The sequence below is a fragment of the Girardinichthys multiradiatus genome, chromosome 8, assembly GCF_021462225.1.
Source record: "Girardinichthys multiradiatus isolate DD_20200921_A chromosome 8, DD_fGirMul_XY1, whole genome shotgun sequence".
Lineage (NCBI taxonomy): Eukaryota > Metazoa > Chordata > Actinopteri > Cyprinodontiformes > Goodeidae > Girardinichthys > Girardinichthys multiradiatus.
Window position 1 is genome coordinate 39,942,287 of NC_061801.1, and position 25,700 is coordinate 39,967,986.

The 25,700-nt window shown below is 39.9% G+C and overlaps 1 protein-coding gene across 3 annotated transcripts in view; it reads right to left on the minus strand.

Annotated features, from left to right (window-relative positions):
• LOC124872416 (cingulin-like protein 1) overlaps positions 1 to 25,700 on the minus strand; it is a 44,589-nt gene that overhangs the window by 3,721 nt on the left and 15,168 nt on the right. Inside the window, exons 4-20 of one of the 3 annotated variants that reach the window (XM_047372385.1) lie at positions 24,688 to 24,805; positions 23,323 to 23,513; positions 23,151 to 23,235; positions 14,803 to 15,327; positions 12,523 to 12,813; positions 11,665 to 11,706; positions 11,299 to 11,397; positions 11,024 to 11,185; positions 9,987 to 10,088; positions 9,278 to 9,336; positions 7,072 to 7,219; positions 6,885 to 6,989; positions 5,589 to 5,741; positions 1,956 to 2,123; positions 1,666 to 1,839; positions 154 to 243; positions 1 to 84 (exon numbers count right to left, since the gene is read on the minus strand). In XM_047372385.1, the coding sequence (XP_047228341.1) occupies positions 1 to 84; positions 154 to 243; positions 1,666 to 1,839; positions 1,956 to 2,123; positions 5,589 to 5,741; positions 6,885 to 6,989; positions 7,072 to 7,219; positions 9,278 to 9,336; positions 9,987 to 10,088; positions 11,024 to 11,185; positions 11,299 to 11,397; positions 11,665 to 11,706; positions 12,523 to 12,813; positions 14,803 to 15,327; positions 23,151 to 23,235; positions 23,323 to 23,513; positions 24,688 to 24,805 (2,596 nt within the window). The remainder of the gene's footprint in view (positions 85 to 153; positions 244 to 1,665; positions 1,840 to 1,955; positions 2,124 to 5,588; positions 5,742 to 6,884; positions 6,990 to 7,071; positions 7,220 to 9,277; positions 9,337 to 9,986; positions 10,089 to 11,023; positions 11,186 to 11,298; positions 11,398 to 11,664; positions 11,707 to 12,522; positions 12,814 to 14,802; positions 15,328 to 23,150; positions 23,236 to 23,322; positions 23,514 to 24,687; positions 24,806 to 25,700) is intronic. The other 2 variants (XM_047372387.1, XM_047372386.1) reach the window with 2 other exon arrangements.

Below are 25,700 nucleotides of genomic sequence, written 5' to 3' on the forward strand. Positions count from 1 at the left end.
CTGTCTCTCCATGATAGCCTTCTCAGTTTCCAGCTGGTCGTTGAGATCTTTCTCCTGAATCAACTTCAGCTGCAGCTGTTCGGTCTGAAAACAGAAGAACTTGTTAACGTCCAGTTTGGGTTGAGATCTTGTTCCTGCTTGTGGTGCTCCTACCTGCTCGATGGCCCTCTTCTGCTTGGCGGCCCACCTCTGCTCGCTGTCGTGGAGCTCCTCTAGGTCGCTCTCCAGGTCGATCAGCTTCTCCTGTTTACGGTTAAAACCAAACATGTTGATCTAAACACCTGAACTTCTCAAACAGCCTTTAGTTTCAGGTCACCGGCTTCATGATGTCAGGCTATTTCAGAAATGGGACAGATTAGGTTCCTGCAGAAATGACAGCAGGGTGTATATTGAGGATTGTGGAAATATGCTCGTTGGTAAACAGGATTAGCATAATTAATACCATATTAACCTCAAACTCTGATGGTTTCCATGTCTGATTAATTCAAGTGGACAGCTCCTTTCAGGGATAAAAACATGAAGGAAAATAGTCGTTTTAACGATTTTGGTGTTTATGCCACCAGGTGCTTTTTACTGGGAATGTCTTAAAAATAAATCCAGAGTAGAAACCAACAGGGAGACTAACCTACTTAAACTAAGACACCTTTTACCAACACAGCTCTTTGCTCTCAGACTGCAGGACTATTTGTGGCTCCTGAAGAACCTAAAAGTGATTTCTCAGTTATCAGAACTCCTAGCCTATATTTATTATGAGCTATATATTGTTCTGTTGCTTTGCATTATGTGCAGTTATTGCTGCTCTTCTGGCCCTGTGTGATTCAGTTCAGTGTCTTTCTACTGCCATTAACTCCGTTTTACTTTCACTAGAAAGTTCTCCTGGATCAGACTGCTTCCTGTCCTCTCAGCCGTCAGGGGTCCAAGAAGATGAACGTTCATGACGAAGCGGGCTCTGTTAGAGGTTTCTTCCTGTTCTGAGGGAACAGGAAGAACAGTTTCTGTCCATTGTCGCCAGGTTCTTGCTCAGGAAAAGGAATGAACTGTTTTCTGAGACAGAAAGCTTCATAATGGACACTTTGTATACAACTGAATCTGTCTTCTATTATAAATAGATTAAATTATCAGTGCTTAAGATGATAATTTAATTGCTCATGGTGCCACTACCTGCTCGATGGCCCTCTTCTGCTTGGCGGCCCGCCGCTGCTCAGTGGCATTAAAGATGCGAGCAGCCGATTTAAATTGAAGAGACAGTTCACTGACCATCACATTAAATCTTCTGTCATGACATTAATACCAAACAATGAAAATTAACGGTAGCTGCTTTAGCTTTTATTAATGTCTGTTCACATGATGTTGGTGCCCATCATGTGAAAAGAGTTCCTGACCAATTATTGCTCATGACATTTCTGAAGATCTGGAGATATATTTCATATTTTGTCTTCAACGTTGCCCGGTGGGTCAATAAACATCCAGATTTCACCTTAAAAATAACCATATTCCCTGCTACATGGAGAAGATGATTCAGAAATGATTGGAGGTGTCAGAGACCACCTCAAATGGAGACGGATCGTGGCTGAGTTTGTCCTTTAAACAAAGATCTACTCAGTATCAGACTAATAAATGGGTCATTTATCGCAGGGAACCTCTCCTGTGTTTGTCAGAAGGTACCTGAGCCAGTTTGAGCTGCTTGGTCAGGTCGTCCTTCGCCTGGTTGGTGGTCTGCAGCTCCATGGTGAGATCATCCACTGTCCTCTCAGCCTGCCGACACTGCAGCTGCAGCCGCTCCCTCAGCTGGATCTCCTCTTCCAAACTGCGTTCCTTATCAATCAGTCTACCAGAAACCTGGAACCAGACAGAAGCCCACACAGAACCTGAAGCAACAGTCAAAAACATAGAGCTTCTCTTCATTCAAGACCTGGTTTGTGATGTCTGCTGCTGTGTTGAGCAGGTGTAGGTACCTCTCCCTGCAGTTTGCTGACAAGGAGCTGCAGTTTTTGAGTTTCCTGATCCTTCTCCAGAAGAGCTTCCTCCAGCTCCTCCACCCTCATCTGGGCATCTTCACGTATTTTCTGCTGCAGGCTCAGTTCAGCCGAGTTCTGGGTGGCCATCTGCAGAGCCTCGCTGAGCTAAAAACACCCAAAACCTGTTACTTTTTTTTTTTTGCGCCAATTCACAACACGTCGTCTAAAGGAACTTCAAAACAGTCAGGTTCATACATTCCAATTAATCCTAACCATTGAACAGTTCAGTCAGATTCAGTTATTTCTTCAAATTGGATAAAACGTTTTTCTGTCTAAGGAAACCCAGCAGATTGCATCCAGTCAGTGACTTGCAGCATTCACTCCTCCTGGATGAGCATGTAGAGACAGTGGTGAAAGTGGTCGTTATGTCCTCCAGCAGCCTAAGCCTATAGCAGCATAACTACAGAGATAACTCAGGATAAACTAAGCCACTCTAACTATAAGCTTTATCAAAAAGGAAAGTTTTAAGCCTAGCCTTAAAAGTAGACAGGATGTCTGCCTCACAGACTAAAACTGGGAGCTGGTTCCACAGGAGAGGAGCCTGATAACTAAAGGATCTGCCTCCCATTCTACTTCTAGAGACTCTAGGAACCACCAGTAAACCTGCAGTCTGAGAACAAAGTGCTCTGTTAGGAACATATGGACCAATCAGATCTCTGATGTATGATGGAGCTAGATCATTAAGGGCTTTATATGTGAGGAGGAGAATTTTAAATTCTATTCTGGATTTAACAGGGAGCCAATGAAGGGAAGCTAAAATAGGAGAAATATGATCTCTCTTTTTAATTTTCATCAGAACTCTTGCTTCAGCATTTTGAATCAGCTGAAGGCTTTTAACTGCATTTTGTGGACATCCTGATAGTAAAGAATTACAATAGTCCAGCCTTGAAGTAACAAATGCATGGACTAGTTTTTCAGCGTCACTCCTGGACAGGATATTTCTAATTTTGGCAATGTTCCGGAGATGAAAGAAGGAAATCCTAGAAACCTGTTTAATATGGGATTTAAATTACATGTCCTAGTCAAAGTTAACACCAAGGTTTCTAACTTTATTACTGGAGGTCAATTTAATACAATCCAGGTTAAGTGATTGACTAAGCAATTTCTTTTTTAAAGACTCCGGTCCAAAGACGACAACTTCTGTCTTGTCTGAATTTAGAAGCAAAACATTTAAAGTCATCCAAGTTTTTATATCTTCAAGACATGCTTGTAGTCTATCTAACTGGTTGGGCTCATCAGGATTTATGGATAAGTAAAGCTGAGTATCATCAGTGTAACGGTGAAAATTCATCCTATGCTGCCTGATAATTTGACCTATTGGAAGCATATATATAGTAAAGAGAATTGGCCCAAGTACTGAACCCTGTGGTACTCCACAATTAACCCTGGAGTTTAAAGATGATTTATCATTTACATGAACAAACTGGAATCTGTCAGACAGATACGATTTAAACCAGCCTAGCACTGTTCCCCTGATCCCTACAGCATATTCCAGCCTTTTTAAGAGAATATTATGGTCAACTGGATCAAATGCAGCACTGAGATCTAACAGAACCAGTACAGACACAAGTCCATTATCTGAGGCCATAAGAATATCATTAGTGACTTTCAGCAGAGCTGTTTCAGTGCTATGATGAGCTCTGAAGCCTGACTGAAACTCTTCAAACAGGTCATTGCTGTATAAATGTTCACACATTTGATTAACAACTATTTTCTAAAGAATTTTAGATAAGAATGGAAGATTGGATATAGGTCTGTAATTTATTAAATCATCTCGATCAAGCGAAGGTTTCTTGAGTAAAGGTTTAATTACAGCTACCTTAAAAGCCTGTGGTTCTGATCCATTTACTAAAGATAGATTAATCATATCTAAAATGGGTCTGGTAATCAGAGGGAACACTTACTTAAATAATTTGGTTGGGATTGGGTCTAACATACAAGTTGAAGGTTAAGATGAAGCTAATATTTCTGATAACTCAGGAAGCTTCACAGGATCAAAACAGTCCAAACACAAATCAGGTTCTGCAGTTATTTCCAATGTTGTCTCACTTGCTGAGGATGAAGTAATCATCTTCAGGAGTATGTCAAAGATTTTATTTTTAATAGAATCAATTTTACTTAAGGAGAATCCCATAAAGTCATGACTGCTGAGAGCTAAGGGAATGGATGGCTCAACAGAGCTATGACTCTGTGTAAGTTTAGCAACTGTACTAAAGAGAAACCTAGGATTATTCTTGTTCTCTTCTATTAATGATGAGAAATAAGATGTTCTAGCTTGGTGAAGTGTCTTTTTATACAACAGTAGGCTATTTTTCCAGATTAAGTAGGAATCCTCTAGGTGTGTAGAGCGCCATTTTCTCTCCAATTTTCTAACATTGTGCTTTAAAGTATGCAGCTCTGAATTAAACCAAGGAGCCTGTCTTCTATGAATGATTACCTTATTTTTCAAGGGGGCTGCATCGTCTAATGCATCACGCAATGATGAAGAAACACTATGAACAAGAGAATCAATTTGTGAAGGGGAAGAAACACAATTATTGCCCTCCACTGTCTTTTTCTGTGATAATGAGGAAATTAAAAGTGGAACAGATTCTTTAAAGGTTGTTACAGCATCTGATAATGATCTACTATAATGAAATTATCTTTCAGATGTGGAGTACTTGGTTAAATTAAACTCAAAAGTTATTCAAAAATGGTCAGACAGGACAGGGTTATGAGAAAATATTGTTATGTCTTTACACTCAATGCCATATGTCAGCACAAGGTCCAGAGAATGAAGACAAAGGTGGGTAGGTTTGTTAATGTTTTGATCAAAGCCAATTGAGTCTAAGATAGCATTAAACGCTATATTTAGGCTATCACTTTCAGCGTCTACATGAATGTTAAAATCCCCCACTATAATAACTTTATCTGTATTTAACACTAAGTCAGATAAAAGGTCTGAAAACTGATCTAAAAATTGAGAGTAAGGGCCTGGTGGACGGTACAAAACAACAAACAGAAGAGGTTTTAGTGCTTTACAATTTGGATGAGGAAAACTAAGGATTAAATATTCAAAAGAGTTGTAGCTATTGATTGGTCTGGGGCTAATCAATAAATCGGACTGAAAGATGGTTGCTACTCCTCCTCCTCACCCAGTATTTCGAGGAATGTGAAAATTTAAATAATTAGTAGGAGTTGACTCATTTATAGTAACATAATCCTCTTGCTGCAGCCCGGTTTCTGTGAGGCAAAATAAATCAATCTGTTTGTCACAAATCAGGTCACTAACTAGCAATGTCTATGAAGAGAGAGATCTTATGTTCAATAAGCCACATTTAATTATTTTATTTTTCTTTTTGGTCTGAGTTGTTTATTTTTATGAGATTTTTCTGATTTCCTCCTTTTTAGAGTATTTTTTAATCTATTCAATTTTGGCTGTGAGCGAGACACTGTCTTAATAGGGTAATGGGTGGGTAGCAGTACAGAAGCTGCAGAGAGGAGTATTAAACTGTTAGACGCCCTCACATTAGCCCAGGAGTTGTTTATCACTCTGACCCAGAATCCACCAGAGCTAAAATATTTCTGTACCTCGTCCTCCAGCCTTAGGATGGTGCTGTTGAGGTCAGACATCTTCTTCTCTCTGTTTTCTCCATTCACTTCCATCTCCTCCAGCTTTCTCTCTTTCAGCCACAACTTCTCAGCCAGAGTCTGAGCGTGCTGGGTCTGCTTCTCCAGGTTCTCCTGAACACAAAACATCAGCAGAGAAATCATCAGCAAAGTTCTGCCTCCTTATACAGGCCCACAGCCAGGCCTGAAAACTAGAAAACCCCAAGAATTAGGATCAGGAACCAGAACCAGGAATGATGTCGACTGTGGAGGATTTCCTTTCCAGTCAGAGATTTCCATTTACTCAACATGGCCACGGATCTTACGGCATTTGGTGTTTTAATGATTTATTTGGACTATTCCTTTCCCACAAGTTATTTGAATAAAACATACAGCGTCTAATCCAGAGGCCAACATGGATTCACCTAAAACGTTGAGTGATGGTGAAGGTTCTGGACTGTAATCATGAAGTTCTGCTGGTAGTTTCAATAGTTGGATAGCACTCATTGACTAAATAATAGCCATGTAGAAGATGACCAGCAGCTCCTGTAGACGGTTGTATATCTGGAGTTGTTGCAGGAAGTTCGGTCTCTGCTGGGCCTTCTTCACAACAGTGTCCATGTGTGAGGACCACCTCAGGTCCTGAGAAAGGGTGGCTCCTAGGATCCAGAGGTGATCCACATTAGACGATGTTGTGAAGGAAGGCGAGGAGGAGGAGGAGTGTGAGGGGGATGCTGTTCTGACCTTTTAATACTGGAGAAACCCAGCTCAGTGGTTCAGAGGCATGAAGGAACTCTTCTAAACATGAGAAACCAGCTCAGGTTCCATCTTTAAAACACATCCTAACCCTCAACTGCCCCATTGGTGTGGTGCTTCTGACTGACTTATAAACCCGATGCTCCTAATTTATGATCAGAACTGAAGAAGCTTTTTGGATGAAAAGTGGAACATCTTAAATGAGAAAGTCATCTAGGAATAAGAAGAACAATGTTCTCTGGAGTTTATGTGAGGCTTGACAAAGCTGGAGTATGAAGCATGGCAGCAGTAGCATCATGCTGTGGGTCAGTTTTGATGCCAGTGGAGTGGATGGAACGATGAAAAAGGTGGACTATGTCCAAGTTCTTGAACTTCACCTCAAATTCAAAGCTGGTGGTTGAAACATGGACACAATGGGGATTTCCTAACAGGATGTTGACAGAAGCTCTGACCTCAACGCTGTTGATGTTATGCTCAAAGGTGGAGTCAGTGTAAGGAAACCAGCAGCTCCTCTGAACCTACCTCAGCATCCTGGATCTTGTTCTTCAGGGACTGCTGGAGGAAGTTAAAGGCGTACTCCTGAGTGTTGGCCTCCACCATCATTTCCCGGGCTTCCGTCACTTCAATCTGCAAACAAAGATCAAACGTCACTCCAACTGAAATCAAACATACATGATCTCATAGTTCTTCAGTGAATCTAACACCTCACCTCCATCTCTCTGCATCTCTCCATCAAGGCCTGGCTCTCTTTATCCATCTCTATCATCTGCTCCCTCATCTTCTTCATCTCATTGTTCAGCTGAGCGTTGGTCCTCAGCAGGTCCTCATTGTTCACCAGCAGGGCGCGCATCTCGAACCTTCAGACAGGAAACAGACCGTTAACAGTAGGAGTCGCAGCGATGAGGTTTACACCATGATGGAACAAGAAGTGAATTCAAAAAAACTTGATGGGAGGAGACAGATTTTTATCAGCAACAAGAGCTGCAACCATAACAGAGAACACCAAAGCAGAATATCAGATTCACACCAGTTTATGTTTCAGACTGTATGAACCAAATTCATTTCATTGTTGATATTCTTCGTTTCAGGCTGCTTTGCGTCCTTAACGGTTTTATTACCGACTAATATTTCCATTTATTACCCAACCCTAAAAATCCTGGTAATATTCTAGCAGGAAGGATCTCAACCTGTGAAGAACTATGTCCAAAAGTCTGCTGGAGACAGGTCAGGACTGCTGGCAGGCTGTACCCTCCTCTTCATCAGCCATGCCTTGGTTTTCCACTCTCCTGATCCTGGTAAAGATGTGGTATTGAAGGCAGGACATGCACCTCTAAAATCTGCTGAACATATCTCCAATAATGCTGTCATCGCAGAAAATAAAATGAGCTTTGCCAAGGGCGCCGATACAACCCATTACAGAACCTGGCTGGATGCTGCTTCCTACAAAGATCCGGAACACATCCGTCTCACCACAGTCACCATTCCTCTGCGACGCGAAAAAACAAAAACTCTGGTGCTCGGTTTTATGTCTGTTTTATGCACCAACATAAAAGCTGACCATCAGTTTACATAATGTTTCCACAAAGATCAGCCTCAGTTAGAAATCTGCAAAAGCCAAACTTCAACAGACAAATGAATGGACGGGCTTTGTAGGAACCCTGGAACCCAAAGAAACTGACACCACCTCAGAAAGGTCAACAGAAACCACATTTTCTGCCCTGTGCAGTTTGTGGATGTATGAATGAAATGTGTTTTGAAGCAACTTGGTGGAAGGTCTGAGGTCAGGGTTCACAACCAAAAAAAGGTTTTAATGCTCCCTCTGGGTCAGGGATGAGTTTTTGCTCTCAAGCAGCAGAATTCAAGAATCTTGGTGTCATGTTCCTGACTTGAGTACAGGAAGGAGCAGGAGGTGGGTTGACAGATCTGGGCGTTGTCTCCAACATTTAGGATGTTGCTCCAGTGTTTCCTGAGGAAGAAGAAGCTGAGCTGGGCCAGTTACGCCCCAACTCTCTCCTAATAGGGCAGGATTGGAAGAATGAGGTCCTGGATATGAGCTTCCTCCGTAGGATGGCCGATCTCTGTCTTGATGATAGGGGAAGGTTGTTATCCAGGAGGAGCTGCTGCTCCTCCACATTAAAACAACGGTTAAAACAGAGGTTGTTCTGACATCTGACCCAGAGGCCTGCTGGATACCTCTCTCAGCCTGTTTTTCATACATATCACACTAATAGGATGCTCCACAGCAGATCCAGAGCTTGCTGGAGGGACAGTCCTTGAGGGTCAGTGTCCTTTCAGATGCATGGTCCAACAGACCTAATTCAGATGGCTGACCACCTCAGCATGCAGTCAAGTTCTTCAGAGTCCTGCTAATGACTCAAGTATTTGATTCAGGTGTGTTGAAGCAGAATCATCAAATAAATTGGTGGACACCATCCCTTAATGACTAGAGTTCAACACTCCTGGACTATAGGTTTCGTTTGCTCTGGGGACATCTTGTGATCCCTCATGAGGAGCTGGACTGTGGACCTGGGGAGAGAGATTTCTGGGTTTCCCTCCTTCAGTTGTTGCCTTCAGTAACAAAGATTTCCCAAACAACTTCCTGGTTTATTTAATTCCTCCCAGTAGGTGCAGAATATACCAATATCTTCCAGTCTCTCTCTGAGGAGCATTATTTTTAATCAAATTTCTAGTCAAACTGGAGATCCTCAACATATTTTCCAGAAAAATCTTTCATGAGAAACAGTTTTTGGCCTCAGTTAAAATCACCTAATGATATGATCTGTTTTCTAAGACAATTTAGCCCGTGTTAGTTGTCTACTAACAGATAAATCAGGGTTAAGGCAGAGCATAAATTGTTTAAACCATCTTTGGTGATTTGGCAAGAGAAACCATCTGTGGCTTATTCCAGGTCTGACCTGATCTGGTTCCTCTCTTTCTCCATCTCTACGCTCTCTGCTTCCAGGAATGTGTTGCGCTGAAGAAAACATAAAACATAAACTGTTCAATCTCTTTGAATTTTTAACTTTCATGCCAAATTTAAACCAATCTTAGCCTAAATGTCTATGGACAAACTAATACATCTCAATTCAGTTTGTTTATACAGCACAAATTCACAACAACTGTCACCTCAAGCCAGGTTACAAGTCCTCTGGGACTAATTCATGTTGGGTAATATAGAAATAGAAACGTGCATCTTAGTGAATTAGAATATAATGAAAAACTTTATTTTGGGAACTAAAGTAGAAAAGTAAAACTTGCTATCATACACATTCATTATGCACATAGTGATATACATGCAAATTTCTGTTCTTCACCTTTTTCTCTCCACTTAATTTTCCATTAACATTTGCTTGGGTGAAGCAGCGTCGGTATTAATGACCTTTGAAGCTGAAGGTGTCAATGAGTGCTAGACCACAGTTTCCAATGACTGTGTATCATGACATTTCATTAACAGAAATAAAACTCGAAATGTATCACTCTAAGTGGAAGGAATCTATTTAGGGATTTCTTGTATGAATTACTGCAATAAACTTTTCAACAATATTTATTGGGATGCATCTGTATAATCAGATCAGTCTCACTGGGAGGGCAGCTGCGGTCCATGAGATTCAGTAAAAGTTTTACCTTCTGACAGGCGTCCAGCTGTTTGGTCAGTTCTTCTATGAAGTCTCTCTTATTGGGTGCTCCCAGTGTAGCAGAGCGCATGCTGTAGTGAATGGGCGCCGCCTGCAGGTGGAATATTAACATTAAAAACACGTGGAAACATATCAAACTAGAACATATCAGAACTTCTTGTTTGAAGGGTGCCAATCCAGAACTCCCAGCATTCAGCTGTCTTTCTGGGAACCGTAGTCAGAACTTGGAGATCACATGATGACAGATTGATGAAAGAAAGAAGACCTCACTCAATAAAAACCAGAGACAAAGTTCGATCAGTGGTTGCTATGGATATTCCCACCTTTTCTGGGGCTTAAGGGGGACAAGAAAACATGAGAATTTAAGCCTCAGATGAATGGGCCTAAAAACAAGCAGTAATGATCAAAATGTTGAACTAAAATAATAGAACCTTCTGGTGCCCACAGATGTAAACATCAACAGTGATCTGCAAAAGTATTCACCCCCTGGGCCAGCTGTATGGAGGCTTATTGCGGTCCTATAGACAGGTGCCCCAGTCTCTGCTGGGGAACTCTGCAACTCCTTCCCAGTGACCTTTGGCCTCTGTGCTGCCAGTGACTAATCCCCCCTTACCTGGTCTGTGAGTTCTGGTGGGCTGACCCCACTGTGACTTAAGCTCCTTGGTCCTCATGGTGTGATGCCTCCTGCTTATTGGTGCTGCAGCCTTTGGGGCCTTTCGGAAAAGGTGTGTTTATATCTATTTATCATACAATTTAAAAACATTTAAATTACAGGTTAGAATATAAGGAAAAAAGGTAAAAAGCCAAGGGGGTAAATACTTTTGCAAGGAACGGTTTCTTATGTGGCTGATATAACAGGTTAAAAACAACCTTGGAGCACACCGTTATTTTCCAAACAACATATTTAAATGAAGGTTTTTGGAATCAAGCCACAAAACCGGAATAAACCCGAAGGACAAACTGAAGACAGTGGTTCTGCGTTGGCCCCCGTAAAGAAACGTTAGTGTGCTTTATGTGCGTCCGTACAGTGTTGTTCATGTCGGTCCTCCTCCTCAGTGTGTCGTATGTGGAGAATCTGGTGCGGGTGGGGTTCAGCATGGGGGTGGGTACCCCGATCGGACTGGTGCTGCGATTGTTGAAGCTGTACAGGTTCATCTCTGAGGTGGCAGGAGAGAGTCCGCCCTGAACCTGCAGACAGGAACCCAGAACTCAAATCAGTCCCTATAATCTGCATCAAACCTCCCTAAACAAGTTTTTTACATATAGATGACACATTTCTTTAAACTTTTAAAGCTACAAACCTTGAACTCAGACATCCTGTATGTGGGGTTATAATCCATGGATGTGGTTGTGGAGTACGGACTGTTAAACACCCTGGCAGGGCTGTCAATGACGCCCGTCTGCAAACAAGCAACCAACCAGGTGTTACGTTTCCAGCCAGTAAAACAGAAAACATTGTCCTGTGGAGCTGGGATCAACGAGACATTTATGATCAGCTGTGAATTATTGTCATTTCTGCTAGGTGACATTAATGTCTATTCATATTTCACAATAAAAGCCATAGAAATGTGGATCAGATATGTTTTTTTACAAAATAAAAAGACTGATTGAAAAGGAGATGCTGTGCTCTGATTGGAAACTGTGAGACGGCCAGTAGAGTGAGAAACCTTCAATCTGTGTTTCTTCCTGAAGGTGGCGCTGTTCATACACTGCAAAGGAAAGATTACATTATATTTTTTCTGCAAGAGACAATAACTGCTGAGAGGTTTATGGCCAAACTGGTCAGTTCATGAGGAGACAGCCAGGTTTATCAGAAATGCTCTCCGTTCTGGGCCTCATTTTTGTACTTAAACTGTTTTTCAACTTTAAACTGAATAATGAGCTTTTACTACATTAAATGTGTTTACTGATAACCTTAAAAATGTAATTACTTTATATAAAATATATGGAAAAGTTATTTATGTATTTCTACTATTTTAAATTTTAACAGATGTGTATATTTTGTATTTTATTTATATTTATTTAAATGGTTTTCTGCATATTTGAGTTAAATAAAGTTCCTTTAATAAAATGAACTTTAAAAGTTAAACTAAAGGTAATGCTTATTTAGATTAATAAGATTAGAAGATGAAATCAAAATCAGAAAATCTTGACCCTGTTGAACATTTCTACACAGAATATTTTTTAATTACTCATTAAAATTCAGATTTTTGGGAACAATTACTGCGTATTATTTAAATGTAGGTATTTTTCCAAGATAAATCCGCTTCCTGGCTTCTTGAGGAGTATGTGTCTTTATTTGGGAACATGAGCTGAATGAGGACAAAGATAAATGGATCTTCATGGCAAACCTTCAGATTTTTAAAGGATGCAGATTTCTGCAGAGGCATGATCTGCTCTGTTCTTTTTTCTTCCAGGTGATGGCGCTGTTCACCAACTGTCGCCATCACTCCAGAATGACTTATCCTGCAGCATCTGGTCATCATTTTAATCTCCCAGAGAAGACTGTGGTCTTCCTCACTCACCCTGTCAGAACCTGTGTCCCAGTCCCGTGAGGCCAGGGACTCCAGGGACCCGCGGAAGTTGTTCGTCCCCAGCCGGGTGGTCTCCCATCTGGACAGCCTGGGGCTTTTCTCCCCAACCGACCCGCCGCCTCCTGGACTTTTGGCCTCTCTGCTGCCCAGCCCGTTGGTGTTCAGGTCGTGGTGCATCAGCAGCTGATACTTTGGGTTCTGGGTGACCGTTGTGGCTCTGGGCGTGGAGGGTTCCTCCTCTGATGGGCTGTCGGACTGCTTGTTCGAATCAAATTCTGACTCCTGGAGGATAAAAACGGAGGATTCAGAAAGAAGCAGAGATCTTTAGGATGATATCAGGAAGTGCGGATGCAGATGCGGTGAAAGAATGAATGATTTAAGGTGTCCTATTATTCATGATGCCAAAGTGAAGGAATGATCAACAAAAGCAAGACTTGGAAAGGTCAAAGTAAAGCAGATATAACCGATGAAGATACAAACTCAACCCCAAGTAAAAATACTGAAATCATTGCCATTGGAAAATATCCAGCTCGTTTTACTTGAATAAAAATGTTTTAATTAATTAAACTTTATTATTTTCCAGATGGACTTCAAAAGCTGGTATCATGGAATCATGAACAAAACATCCCAGTCTTCATATCTACTGCTTTATTGGTTCTTTTCAAATCCTTTTTCTTTGCCCCAAACTAATCCAGACTTGGAAAATAAAGATGAAAAGTTAATTTTAAATTTTCAGGACTCTGTAAGAACCCTGGATTTTTCTTACAATGTGTCATTCTGCAAAAAGTGACCCAGAGGTTTGTTTTTCCAACCTTATCACTCGATGTTAACCCTGGTGGAACGCTAGGAAACTGTTCAGGAAGCAAACAAATAAAAGCAAAGTCCAAAAGGCGTACAACAAATCCATCAATTTAAATCTGTTTCATGGAATAAAAATCAACAAGTCATTACAATAAAGAGGGAAAACAGTGCCTTGCAGAAGTATTTTACATCCACTTTTGTCTCAACCACAGCCTTCATTGTATTTTATTGGGATTTTTTAAATTAACGAACATAAAGTAGTGAATAATTATGACATTGAGAGAAAATGATTCCTGATTTTTTGTTTTTTTTACATATTTACAAATAAAAGTGTTTGTGCCAGCCTTGAACATCTGCAGAATGAAACCTTTTCCCATTCTTTATAAAACATCTCAGGCTCAGTCAGACTGGATGGAGAGAACTGTGAACATCAGTTTTCAAATCTTGCTGCAGATTCTCAATTGGATTTAGGTCTGGACTTTGATTAGGCCATTCCATTGTTGCTCTGGCTATATATTTAGGGTCATTGTCCTGCTGGAAGGTGAACCTCTATCCCAATCTTCCCCAACCTCTATCAGAATTTCTCCAGGATTGTCCTGGATTTAGCCCCACCAATTTTCCCATCTACTCTGACCAGCTACCTCTCCCTGCTGAAGGACTGCCCACAGCATGATGCTACCGCCACCGTGTCTCACTAGGAGGCTGGTGTGTTGAGAGTTCTCCATCACAAATGGGGTTGAGCCTTCTACCATATTTTTTCCTGTGCTTCCTACATGACTGGTCATGACAGGACTCTGACTTTTATTTTCCTTCTCCCAGATTTTGCAGAGCACAACCAATAGTTCCCCTATCGAGAGATTCTCCTATCTGATCTGTGGATGTCTGCAGCTCTTCCAGAGTCACAATGAGCCTCTTGACCGCGTCTCTGAATAATGCTGTCCTTGTCCAGCCTGTCTAGATGAATGGCCGTGTCTTGGTAGGTTTGCAGGTGGGCCAAAGATTATTTTAAGCTGTTTAATGCTTGGGATATTGCTTCATAACAAACGAATGCCAGTGTTTTGTAAAGAATTAATAAACCATGTATCATTTTCTTTTCACAATTGAGCACCACATTGTGTAGATTCATCATATTAATCCCAATAGACTACTTTAAAGTTTGTGGCTGTAACAAGATAAAATGTGAAATAGTTGAAGTAATAATGTTTTTACAAGGCCATATAGGTGGGGAAAAAAAATCAAAGACGAGAATGTGAGAGATTCAGTCAACGATTAACTGATAAGAATGTGCTTTAAAGGTTTGATAGGGTATTTTGCCTTTAAGGAAGATCGACGTTTTAATCATGCAAATAGATGTTTGGGGAAACTTCATTGCCATGCTGCGGTGACATCAACCAGAAAGGGTGCAAAGGTTCCATGATTGGTGCAGGAACATCAGAACGGCTCGTCTGGATTTGATTCTCCATCTCTTACCGATCCCATACCAGAGTCAGCCAAAGAATCTCTTCCAGACTCTGGAGTTTTTGGTTTGCTCGTTTTTTCTGGATCAGTCTTCCGAGTGCTGCCCTCTACTGGACAATCAATTCTTGCAGTTATCTTAGATTTGGTGCCCTTCTGAACGGATCGAGCCTCATTCTGTTTGCCGTCTCTGGGCGGAGTCACAGTGACGCTGGGAAGTGGACTCTCGACTTGTCCGGCAGTACTTGGTGTGAATGGACTCAGCTTCACGTTTGGAGAGTACAGCGCCTCCATGGAAACTGACTTCATGACTCGTCTGTGTCCAGAGAAAGGGCTCAGAGATGAACTGGAAAATGAGTAGGGACTCGGACCAGAGAATCTGCTGATCAGGTCTTTGATGCTGTTGGCTCGCCGCAGGTTTGAACTGTGGGACAAGCCAACAGCTGGTTTCTCATGGCTGGCTCTGAAGGTCTCCTTTGTTGCCTCTTTTCTGGAAGTCAACTGGGAACTTACTGGGGATGAGGAAGAATCAGGTTGATGCTGAAAAAGGTAAACACAATAACAGATACCCCCCATAAACAGTTAGAGAGGACTCTGATCTGGAGACCCATTCTGGCTGATACACAGTTCTGGTAAACATTAACCATCAAAAGGAGGGGAACAGACAGTAATATATATATTTCAGATTTCTGTACAAACTTGAGCAAAAAAACTACAGCTGCTGCTGATTAAACAGAAAAATACTGAGACCGTCAGAATGTGGCTGAACCACTAACCGCTATAGTCTAGAAAAGAACACATGCAAAGTGATTTTCGGACTCTAAAGATGCGCAAGAATCTCCGAGGTATTCAGAGTACAGCTCTAAATCCACTAGCAGCTACTCTGATTGGACATATAATTAAAAAGCTTTCGCTACTCATTCCATTTGGGTCAAATACTGACTTGTCCAGAACTCCAGAATCAGGATTTAAACTTGAACTCAAAGCCATTGTGACAAATCTCTTTATTGGTACCAGACTGTGAGCCTTCCTGTTGGGAAACAACCCAGACCCCTTTTCCTTTGAAGTACACCATTGATAAATTACCTGGAGACCTCAGGGTGAAACTACCAACTCAGTTGCTAGGATACAGTGTTCCCCTGAATGACATAAATAAGAGCACACATGCATCTGCCAGATCGCTATGGTGTTACCCAGGCAGACATAGAAGACTCAGAGAAGCCACTACAGTTGCAGTCATACATTTGATTCTGATACACAAGTACCAAAACAACCCCACAGCATGACAGGACCACCACCATGCTTGACAGTTGGTACAGCCTCCCTCGATATCAAACCTGTTGTTCCTCCAGAAATAAAGAGCTGTAGAAATGGTTCTCACTCTGGTTCTCTGAGGTTCCAAGACCTTAGACATGGCATCCTCACTGATAAAGGTCAATGATTTTGTTTCTCTGTTTTTAAATTTATTTCAATCAAGGCACAATGTGTTGCTTTTGGTTTACTTCACACTGTCAGAGAGGTTCTATTTGAATGATTTCTTGATTTTACAGGTCTGGTAGGGGTCTAGTAAAACTGATCACAAATAATTCACAATCAAAGCAGGAGCATCTTGTTCTGTTTAGTATTAGTAGGTAATCTGAACAAGGCATTGTTGTAAAGGCATTTAAACAGTAAATACATTTGAAAAGTGAAAGGTGTTTGCATAAATATGTCTTCTGATGTCTGTGTGGGTAAAATGTTAAAGAGCTAATCAATCCTGACTTTTAGCAGAGGTTGAATTGGACACATGAGCTAAATATCCTCACATTTTATGAGATCAATATGTAAAAATGTATCTCTGGCCTGTTATAGCCCCGATATGTAAAGTCCTTTTTTTTCCATGTATACCATGTTTCGACCGTGTTGATGTCGACTGATAAGACGCATTCATTATGACATGGAGCCCAGCATGTTGCGTGTTTCCATCCTGACATAAATCCCTCTTGAGAAACTGCAACATCTGCTCACTCATGAACAAATTCCTAGACCTCCCCCCAAACCCACAGCTTCCCACGTTCTCACACAAATGAAAAACAGGTAAACAACACGGACGAGCTATGAAATAAAAAAAAAACCCACTTCATTTAACTGAAAAGATTAGGAAAAGAACGAAAATGTCAACTATATTTTTTGGTTTTTGCCAGAAAAAAGCCTCTTGAACAAATCCAACTTTAATTAGCAATCATAACAAGGGAACCGATGCCACTTAGAGAAATGAAGTGGCGGACGTCCAGGGGTTTAACTTCCCAGACTCAAAGGTCCAAAGCACCGAGTGGCCTTAATCCGGGGACTCGCCTGACCGCCTCCCCCAGGGATGGTGAGCTGACGCTGGGGTGGGACAGGAGCCCAGGCCTAAGAGGGCTGGCTGAGAGGGAGGTTGGCTGTCTGGGGTTTAGGATCATTGCTAATCACTCTGGTTTTAAAATGTCCACAGGCTGTGGTGGGATTAGCTCCAAGCTGATGACTTTTAAAGTTATTATTTTTGCTCCGAGAGCTCAGCACTCTGAGTTCAGGCATCCTGGGCCCTGTAGTATTAGAGACGAGACTAAAACTGGTTAGTTGTTGTCTTTGTGCTCATGTTAAGGGCACTATATTGTTTCTGCAATAGAGTGAAAATTTTCATCTGAGCCGAGTTCTGTTCAAAATGTCAATTTGTAAGCAGAATGTAGAAAATCATCCCAAATCTGGAACACTTTTATTCAAACTTTTGATTGAAATAAATGCTTTCTAATCCTTTTATAGATAGGTAGATTGCTGCATAGTAGACATATGCTTGACGGATAGCATTTTGGAAAAAAAAAAAAAAAGTAAAACCAGTTACTTTGAAATCTGAACGAAAGATTGTCTTTTTATCCACTGATTCCCATTTTTAAACCCCGGTAATGCTAGCACACCTGTTAGATGGATACCATGTTATCTTTAGTTAGTGCAGAATTAAAATGGCTTTAAATGTATATAAACAAAATTTTAAAAACAAAATTGTACAATATCAACACATATTTTAGTGTTCAAATACGATAAGCAACCAAACTGCCTTTTTAAAGCCACTTAATTTAAAAATGGGTTTTATCTGGCACAGTAACTACCTAATTTTAGCTAGCTCTTTAACTAGCCAATTAGCCAGCATACTAAACTGCTGCAGAATAAATATTATGAACAAAGTAGTAAAGTATACCAGTAAAGTATTAAAAAAGTTTGTTATATTGTGTTTTTTTTATAGTATAACTTTTAGCGCCCCGTTTAAAAACAAGGGATTTAAAAGTTTCGGATCCTGGTATAGCTAGCTAGATGGCTACCATATGAGACCCTTACGTGGTGCAGAATAAAAGTAGATGAATTTAAAAACAATGTCACAACATTGTTTTACACTAAGTATAGAGAATTTATTTACTATTCATAAAAGTTTTCCAGTCGTCTTATGGCCAAACAGAAATTAAGCACAAGCAAACTGCTGGGATCTGTGGCACCAGATTTACATCTTTATCAAAAATAAAAAATATAACCTGAGTTAAACTGACAAACCCTACAACACACCTACATTTAAAAAATGTAAAATATTTATAACTTGTCCGGCTGAGAGATGAGCTACATCATTCAATTAAAACCTGGATACAAACATCCTCCTGACACACTTATTTCAGACCTCTATTCCCTGCAGCCTCACTACATTAACAAGCATATGGCAATAAGCAGAGTGCCATCTGACCCACATATACAACAGTGATGCATTCTGGGAAATGCTGTGAAAGCCTCGTGGATGTGCAGGATAAAAGTGCACCTGCCATGCTGTCATTCAGCATCATTAACAGCAAAATCATGTGGTAATACAAAATTTCAATCTGGTAATTCACAAACTTAATTCATGACTGTCATGAAAACAGGTCGACATGTCACAGACCCAAACCCGAGTTCTAAAAGAACTCAAATCATCTCCAGAACTTTATCACAAAACATTGTTTTTTTTCTTTCAGTCGTGAAAATAGGAAGCTGCACATAATATAACGTCCAGCAATGATCCCATTTAGATCACTTTCATTCACCTTTTTCATCTAGAGTAAAAAGCTGTGATTTTATGTGTGTTTGCAGGTCGATGCAACCAGTAGCATCAAGAGGAATTACATCTAAAACTAAAGCTAAACTAAATGAGCAAAATGGAATAAACCTGTTCGCACTGAAACAAAAAACACATTTTCCTCGTTGTCGTTTCCTTTCAGCATCAAGTTTGATTGTTAGTTTAGATGGGTTTTAATTTTAGCTTAAATGGATTTTTTACTGTGAGTTTCTTTAAAAGCCACATTTAAGCCCAGAATTATTCATAGCCCTGGCATTTATGTTTAAAGCAATCTTTGAATTTAAACACAGTGTTATTTCTGAATCTGATAAAGATTAGTGTGATGGCAAGGAGGCCTTTCAACATCAGAGACTTGGAGCTCATCATCAGAATACCAGAGGAAACATGCAAAACGCTGCTCAGCAGTTATAAGAACGGGTTGAATGTTGGAATGCCAATAAAAGGCTTTTCCATTAATTATTCAGGCTATAAATAGTTACACGATGAACTTGTCAAAGTGATACCTCTTGTCTAATGTCCTATCAGAAACAAACGTCTGTTTTGAAACCTAAATCTGCCAGGGGTATGAATAATTTTGGGCTTAACTATACTTTGATTTGATGTTTTTTTTAAACATCAACCTTCAACATTACATCTCAACATTTATTGCACTTACAGCATTACGTGTTTTTTTTATTTTTTATCATTAGGATATTTAGTTTTGTCATATTTATCTTTTTCGTTTTGCTTTTTACAAATAAGACAAAATGAAGAAAACGTGAAGCTCCTTCAGTTCCAACAATTAAATGTTTTAATACTAATTTATACATTTTAGAGCAGGAAAAAATAAGAAGTCTAAATGTAATACTTTCTAAAGGTCACATCAAAGTATGCTTCTACATCCTGGACGGATTGTTGAATCCACCAAGACCTTTATAAATTCAATCCAATCTAACCCTATTAGATTAATACGTAATCAAAATGATGTGATTATACAGAAAGAGACACTGAATGTTCCTGCCGAGACTCAAACCATAAAACAAACTGTGGTTATTGTTTCTAAAATAAAAGGACATTTTTTGGTTTAATGAATAATTTGGGGGTTAGTAAAATGCTGGGACATCTGTCAGCGTGTGAACCCAGTTTTTTAACGGGATGTGACCCAATTCCCTTTAAATCCACTCAAGTGACTTTATGTGATTTTATGACAGCAGTCGGTGGATTTTGATGAACGCTTGAAACAAATAACAGGTAAAAATAAAACAAGTTGCGGGGTTTAACGCTCCTGGCTCTCTGGATAGTTTTTATTTGTTTTATTTTTACATAACTATGGCTGCTGTGTTAATGCAAATTTAAAATGTAGGCAGGTTGAATATTTTGGAGTGAATTTTTATTTTTCACCACATTTTGTTTCTGTTAAATATTTTATTTGCCTTTTAAACCAAATAAAGAAACCTGTGTCCCTTTAATGTTTTCTGTGGCAGAATCTGATTAGATTTTATTTACTAGTTTTTATTTTGTTCATTGTTAAAGTGGTGCTGAATCCAAAATGTCCTGTTTTGTTTTCCACAACCAGGATTTCTTTTTCATGCTCCGGAAACTTGCATTGATAAGATGGAGGCAATAATAAATACATAAAACAGACTTTCCATAAAATATATGAAATCACTGTGGCAACCTTTAAAAGAGCAGTTGTGTCCTAGTGGGGCAACTTATCTACAAACGACTTGCATATAACATAAGTTGATTAGACTCGGAGTAAAGCAGCGTAGAAATAAAAGATTTGGTTCCGTTTAGGAAATTATTTTTAGAAGGTAAATAACATGCACACAGTGCAGTTCTGTATTATTTGTTATAATATACTTTGCTAGTGTGATAATTGACCTTCTGCATGTTAAAAAGATCTTCAGATCGCAGTGATGGACTTTAGGAAAACCCAGCTCGGCTTTGGGTTTCTGTAAACGGGCCTTAGAGATGCGGGGAGGTTTGCCAGACCTGCTCGATGTCCTTCGGACCAAACGTCTGCCCAGTAGAGAGTTTGGAGTAGAAACTGGTGTTGCTTCACAGTGAGCAGATGTTTCCAACACATTTCCTTAGGAGTTTAGGATCCACTGCAGGTTTTGGACTTTTGGGAGAGTGATGTAAAAAAATGTTGCAGTAAGAACCGCTGTTAAACAGATCCTGTGTGCACGTCCAGGGTAGCAGCACGATGGCAGCCAACCTGCCGTCTGTTTGTGTTTGAGCCTCTCGAGTTAAACTGTGGTGACACCTTGACAGGCTTCCTAACTTCAAACCAGGTTCCTTCCCTCATCATTGCCCATCACAACTCTGTCAGATTATTGTGGGCTGGTTTTTGTGTTTTCAGGAGGAAGGTGTGTGTTTGAGTCTGTGTGTGACAGACAGAGCCAGATGAGCAGGCAGATGTTTCCTCCGTCTCTCCTCCGACCGTCTGAGGAAGACTGACAACAGCTGGATCGATGCCAGACACGCGAGCACAAAAACACACGCGTGTCGACCGAGACTCCGTCATGTTTTATACCCGCGCTGCTTCATTTGGCTCTGGAGCAACAGCAGCATCTATGGCAGGTATTTGTGTTGGCTTGTCAAATGATTAAATGTATTTAAATGAAACCATCTGAGGTAAGAGAAATATCGTATAAATTTAATTAAGACTTCTATATAAAGTTACGGAGGAAAACATTTTTTGATGGCAACTGAATGAAAATCTAAATTTGTTTATGTTAAACTGAGAAATTTAACAAACTTGATGTACATTAATATGGTTTTATTTCCCTCAGTAAAGAAAATCTGTCATTTATACAAACTCATTATTGTAGATTTCATACTAATATCTAATATAAGATAAAGACTTGAAATTTTATTCTTCTGATTCACTTAAAACCAAATGATTTTCAGTACTTTTTAATATTGACTCAACAGTTAATGCTGGCCAAATATTTAGACATCTAATTTCTGGTCTAAGCTTAACATTTACCACTGACTCAATAATTAATATCTTATTTCTGATTGTATTGTGATTTTACTTTTAAAACTGACTTAATACCAACTTGTGGGAGTATTTAGGTAATTCACTATTCAGTTAAGAGTCAACAGGCTATAATGTGATTAGAGATCAATTATTGGTGAAACATGACCCCATAAACACAGTGACCTTATGCACGAGTAAATCCCCAGATCTCATTCATCTGTAACTAAAACTAAATCCTCTTTAACAATCTGCTGATCCCTGCATTCTGTTATAGCTCATTTCTATCTGCACTGCTCATGTTTTACCTTCACATGTTTGAATGCATTTCAGTTTAGTTTAACAGGCTGTTTGTGGTGCGACTCGTGTCCAAGTCATTTTCCCCTGAGGGGAGAGCGTGCAGGATGCGGAAACACGTGACCTCGTTAGGTTTTAAACCTAAACTATCCGGGTTCTACCAAAAATAGTCCACAACTTACCATCAAGACAGTCGGGTTTCAACGTTTGGTAATTGATCAACAATTGTTCTTATTCACACCTTGATGCAGACTCATCACTTCAAACCGACTCGACACTTAATGACCCAATACAAGACACCCAGTAATTACATAAGACTAAAAATAAACTAACCTACTTATTGACTCCTTACAACTGAAAGTATAAATCCTTCAAACTAAATGCTGACTTTATGCCCAACACTGACCCAGTACTTGGTTGTTTACCTAGTACTGACTAAATACTTCAGATTTACTCAACAACCAGCACACTTGTAGCTTCAAGCTGATCTTAGATATATATATTGATGTTCGTAGATCTCTACACAACAAATATACGACTCAAACTAAGCGTAAATTCACTGTAAAACAGCCTTTGTCTCCTTACATTTTATTTTAAATATTTGTCCCTCAAACATTTTAAACTCTGTTGCTCCTCAAAGAACATTCAGATGTCCATGAATAGTCTGATATGACAAATCCTCAAACATAGCATAAAAAAGCAAAAATATGCAGATATTAATATAATACTCATGTACATGTAACTATCAGAGGTTAGGATGGTCTGTTATTGGAAGACGTCCAAGCAGTAGGTGTGAACAGAAGGCGGTTCCAGTCCCAAACCTGTCTTCTGCATCAGTAATTTACTGGGAGAAGAACAAATTTTAGGTTGTTAGACTAGAAGCCATCCTCAGCAAACAGTTCATGTTACAGTTTTATATGGTTTCATTAAGTCAGTCCAGCTGAGGCTGGAAGGGACACCTCATTATAGAAAGTGTTAGCCGAACTGTACCATGTTCTTTTCTGGTTCCGTCTCGTTCTTTCCCTGCATACTTTCTTCACCCTGTGCACAGCTGAAGGTTTCCTCTCCGTCTGACCTGGAAACGGACAACAAAGTTAAAAAGAGTCTTGCTTCCTGCAGCCTGACTGAGGAACTCGGACCGGCTGATAGTGCAGCTGGCTACCTCTGGGATTTTCTGGTGATCTTCTCTGTGAAGCAGGTGAGTCTACGAGTTTCTTCCTGGTACCTCTGCAGATCCTGTGTCAGGAGGTTACGGAGCGCGCTCAGTGCCTCCTCCTGGAACACCAACTGTTCAGACTGGATCAAACGCTCAGTTATGATGGCCTGAAGCTTCTGATGGGTGCACAGATGAAACTAAAATAAAGCAAAAAGGAAAACATTGTTACTCACAGGGAGCAGCAGTGAAGAAACATGTTTATAACTTCAAAACTATTTTTTCTTCAAGAATTTATGCATCAGGACACAAAATGATGTCCTGCCAGGTCATAATGTTAGGTGAACAGAACCTCAGCATGTCATTTAATATTTACCAAAAATGTAAAGGTTGCGTCCATTTTAGTCTGGTTGGGGTCTGGACTTTGATTGGACCACCGCAGCCCCTTGACTGTTCTTTGTCAGTCATTTTATTGTAGAGGTGCTGCTGTGTTTGTGATCATGGTTCTGTTGACCTGGTCTGGTGAAGAAGAGTTCATGGTCCACTAAATGACTGCGAGGCACACAGTTGCTGTCGCTGCAGAACAAGCCCAAACTATCATTCCTCCACCACCATGCATGACAGTTGATATGATTTTAGCTAATTCTTTGTTAGGTTTTCTCCAAACTTGATGTTGCACATTAAAGCAAAACGTCTCTACTTTGGTTTCATCTCTTCAGAGACCATTGCTTCAGAAGTCTCAAATCCTTCTTGACCTTTAACCTGCTAAGTGAGGTCTGTAGAGTCTGAGATGAAGCTCTTGGGTTTTTTGTCATTTCTCTGAGTTTTACGCTCTGATCTTGGGCTGAATCTACTGGGACGTCCACACTGGGACGAAGATTGACTGCTGTCTGAGATGTTTTCCTCTTGGGAATAAACTCTCTGTAGAATGATGGACTTCACATAGTTTGGAGAGGATCTTATAACCCTTCCCAGGTTGATGGGCAGCAACAGTTGCTTCTCTAAGATCACTGCTGATGTCTTGTGTTAACAGAGCTTTAAACTGCTAAAACTAATTTATAGAGTCAGTCTAGTTTAGTATTAGCTAAATAACTGAAACACAGCGTAATATATCGCGTTGTATGTTTTACATCCTGATACCTTTTTATTATTAAATCAAAAGGTGGGTGTGTTTCCGTCTTACTGTGGTGTTTAAACAATCTGTGGTCACGTGACTCACAAAACAGTCCAGAAAATAATCAATTAACAAACAACTATTGTAACTCAGTAAAAAAAACTTTTTCCATGACTGAATAAATGAGGTTTATATTTTTGGCTCAGCTTTTGAACACTTCCTGCAAATGTGAAATGTAGAGTTTCCCTGTGGTCACTTACGGTGGCTGTCTGAGGGCAGGAACTCGTCTTCAGGTCTGCTTCTGTCTGTTTCCTCCTCTGCTGAAGCTCAGACAGCTCAGTGGTCAGCTGCTGCAAGCGGCCTTCAATCTGAGAGAGTCTGACGACACGACAGATACGCAAAGATTAACTTTACAGAGTCCTGTCCCTGCTGGGGTCCTACAGTCCAAGAACCTCAGACAACAGCAACACAGATACGGACCACCAATACTGCCATAATTAATAAAACGTACTTAAATATATAAATAAATTAAAAAGTAACTATACAGGACTAAGGCTGCCAAAATAAAGAAATAAAATAAAAACTGAAATAAATATTTCTAAAAATTATTTTATATACAGTTTTAGACCTCGTATAAAATAGGAATTAACAGAAAAACTATAAATGGTTAAATTGATTCATTTATATTAAACTACTCAGTTACCATAAAGTCAGTCTCCTTGTCTAATTTACTTCAATTTTTCACATTGATTCATTTAATTAACATTCTTTCTCCAATTTGTACCCTTTAAATCCTGATTTATTTTCTCCTGTCTTTTTTTTTTTTTTTTGCATTTTTTTATTTCAAATAATATTCAAGATATTTTTCAAAATGTATTTTTGTCTGACTTTCATTTATTTCTGTATTTATTTTTCATTTTGGCTGTTTTAGTCCTCCATAATCTGGGCTTGTTCTCCTGGAGATCATTCAATATGCCAAACTAACTTAAAAAACATATTTAGCCATTATCAGAAAAACATTTAAAAGCTTTGCAGAACTGTAACTATTAGAAAACATAAACAACAAATTCTGCAGTTTCCTGAGTCAAACCAAATGTGAATGGAGCCCGTTTGTTCTGTTTCGACCCAGACCATCACTGGACTTGCAAGAAATGAATGGCGTGTTTATAAAGCAGCAGCCTGTGATCTTAGATCCTGAAGGTTTTCACTGTTGACGTCCACAGCAGACAGATTTCTCTTTTATTCTATAGCTGCAGCTTCTCGCTTTCAGAAC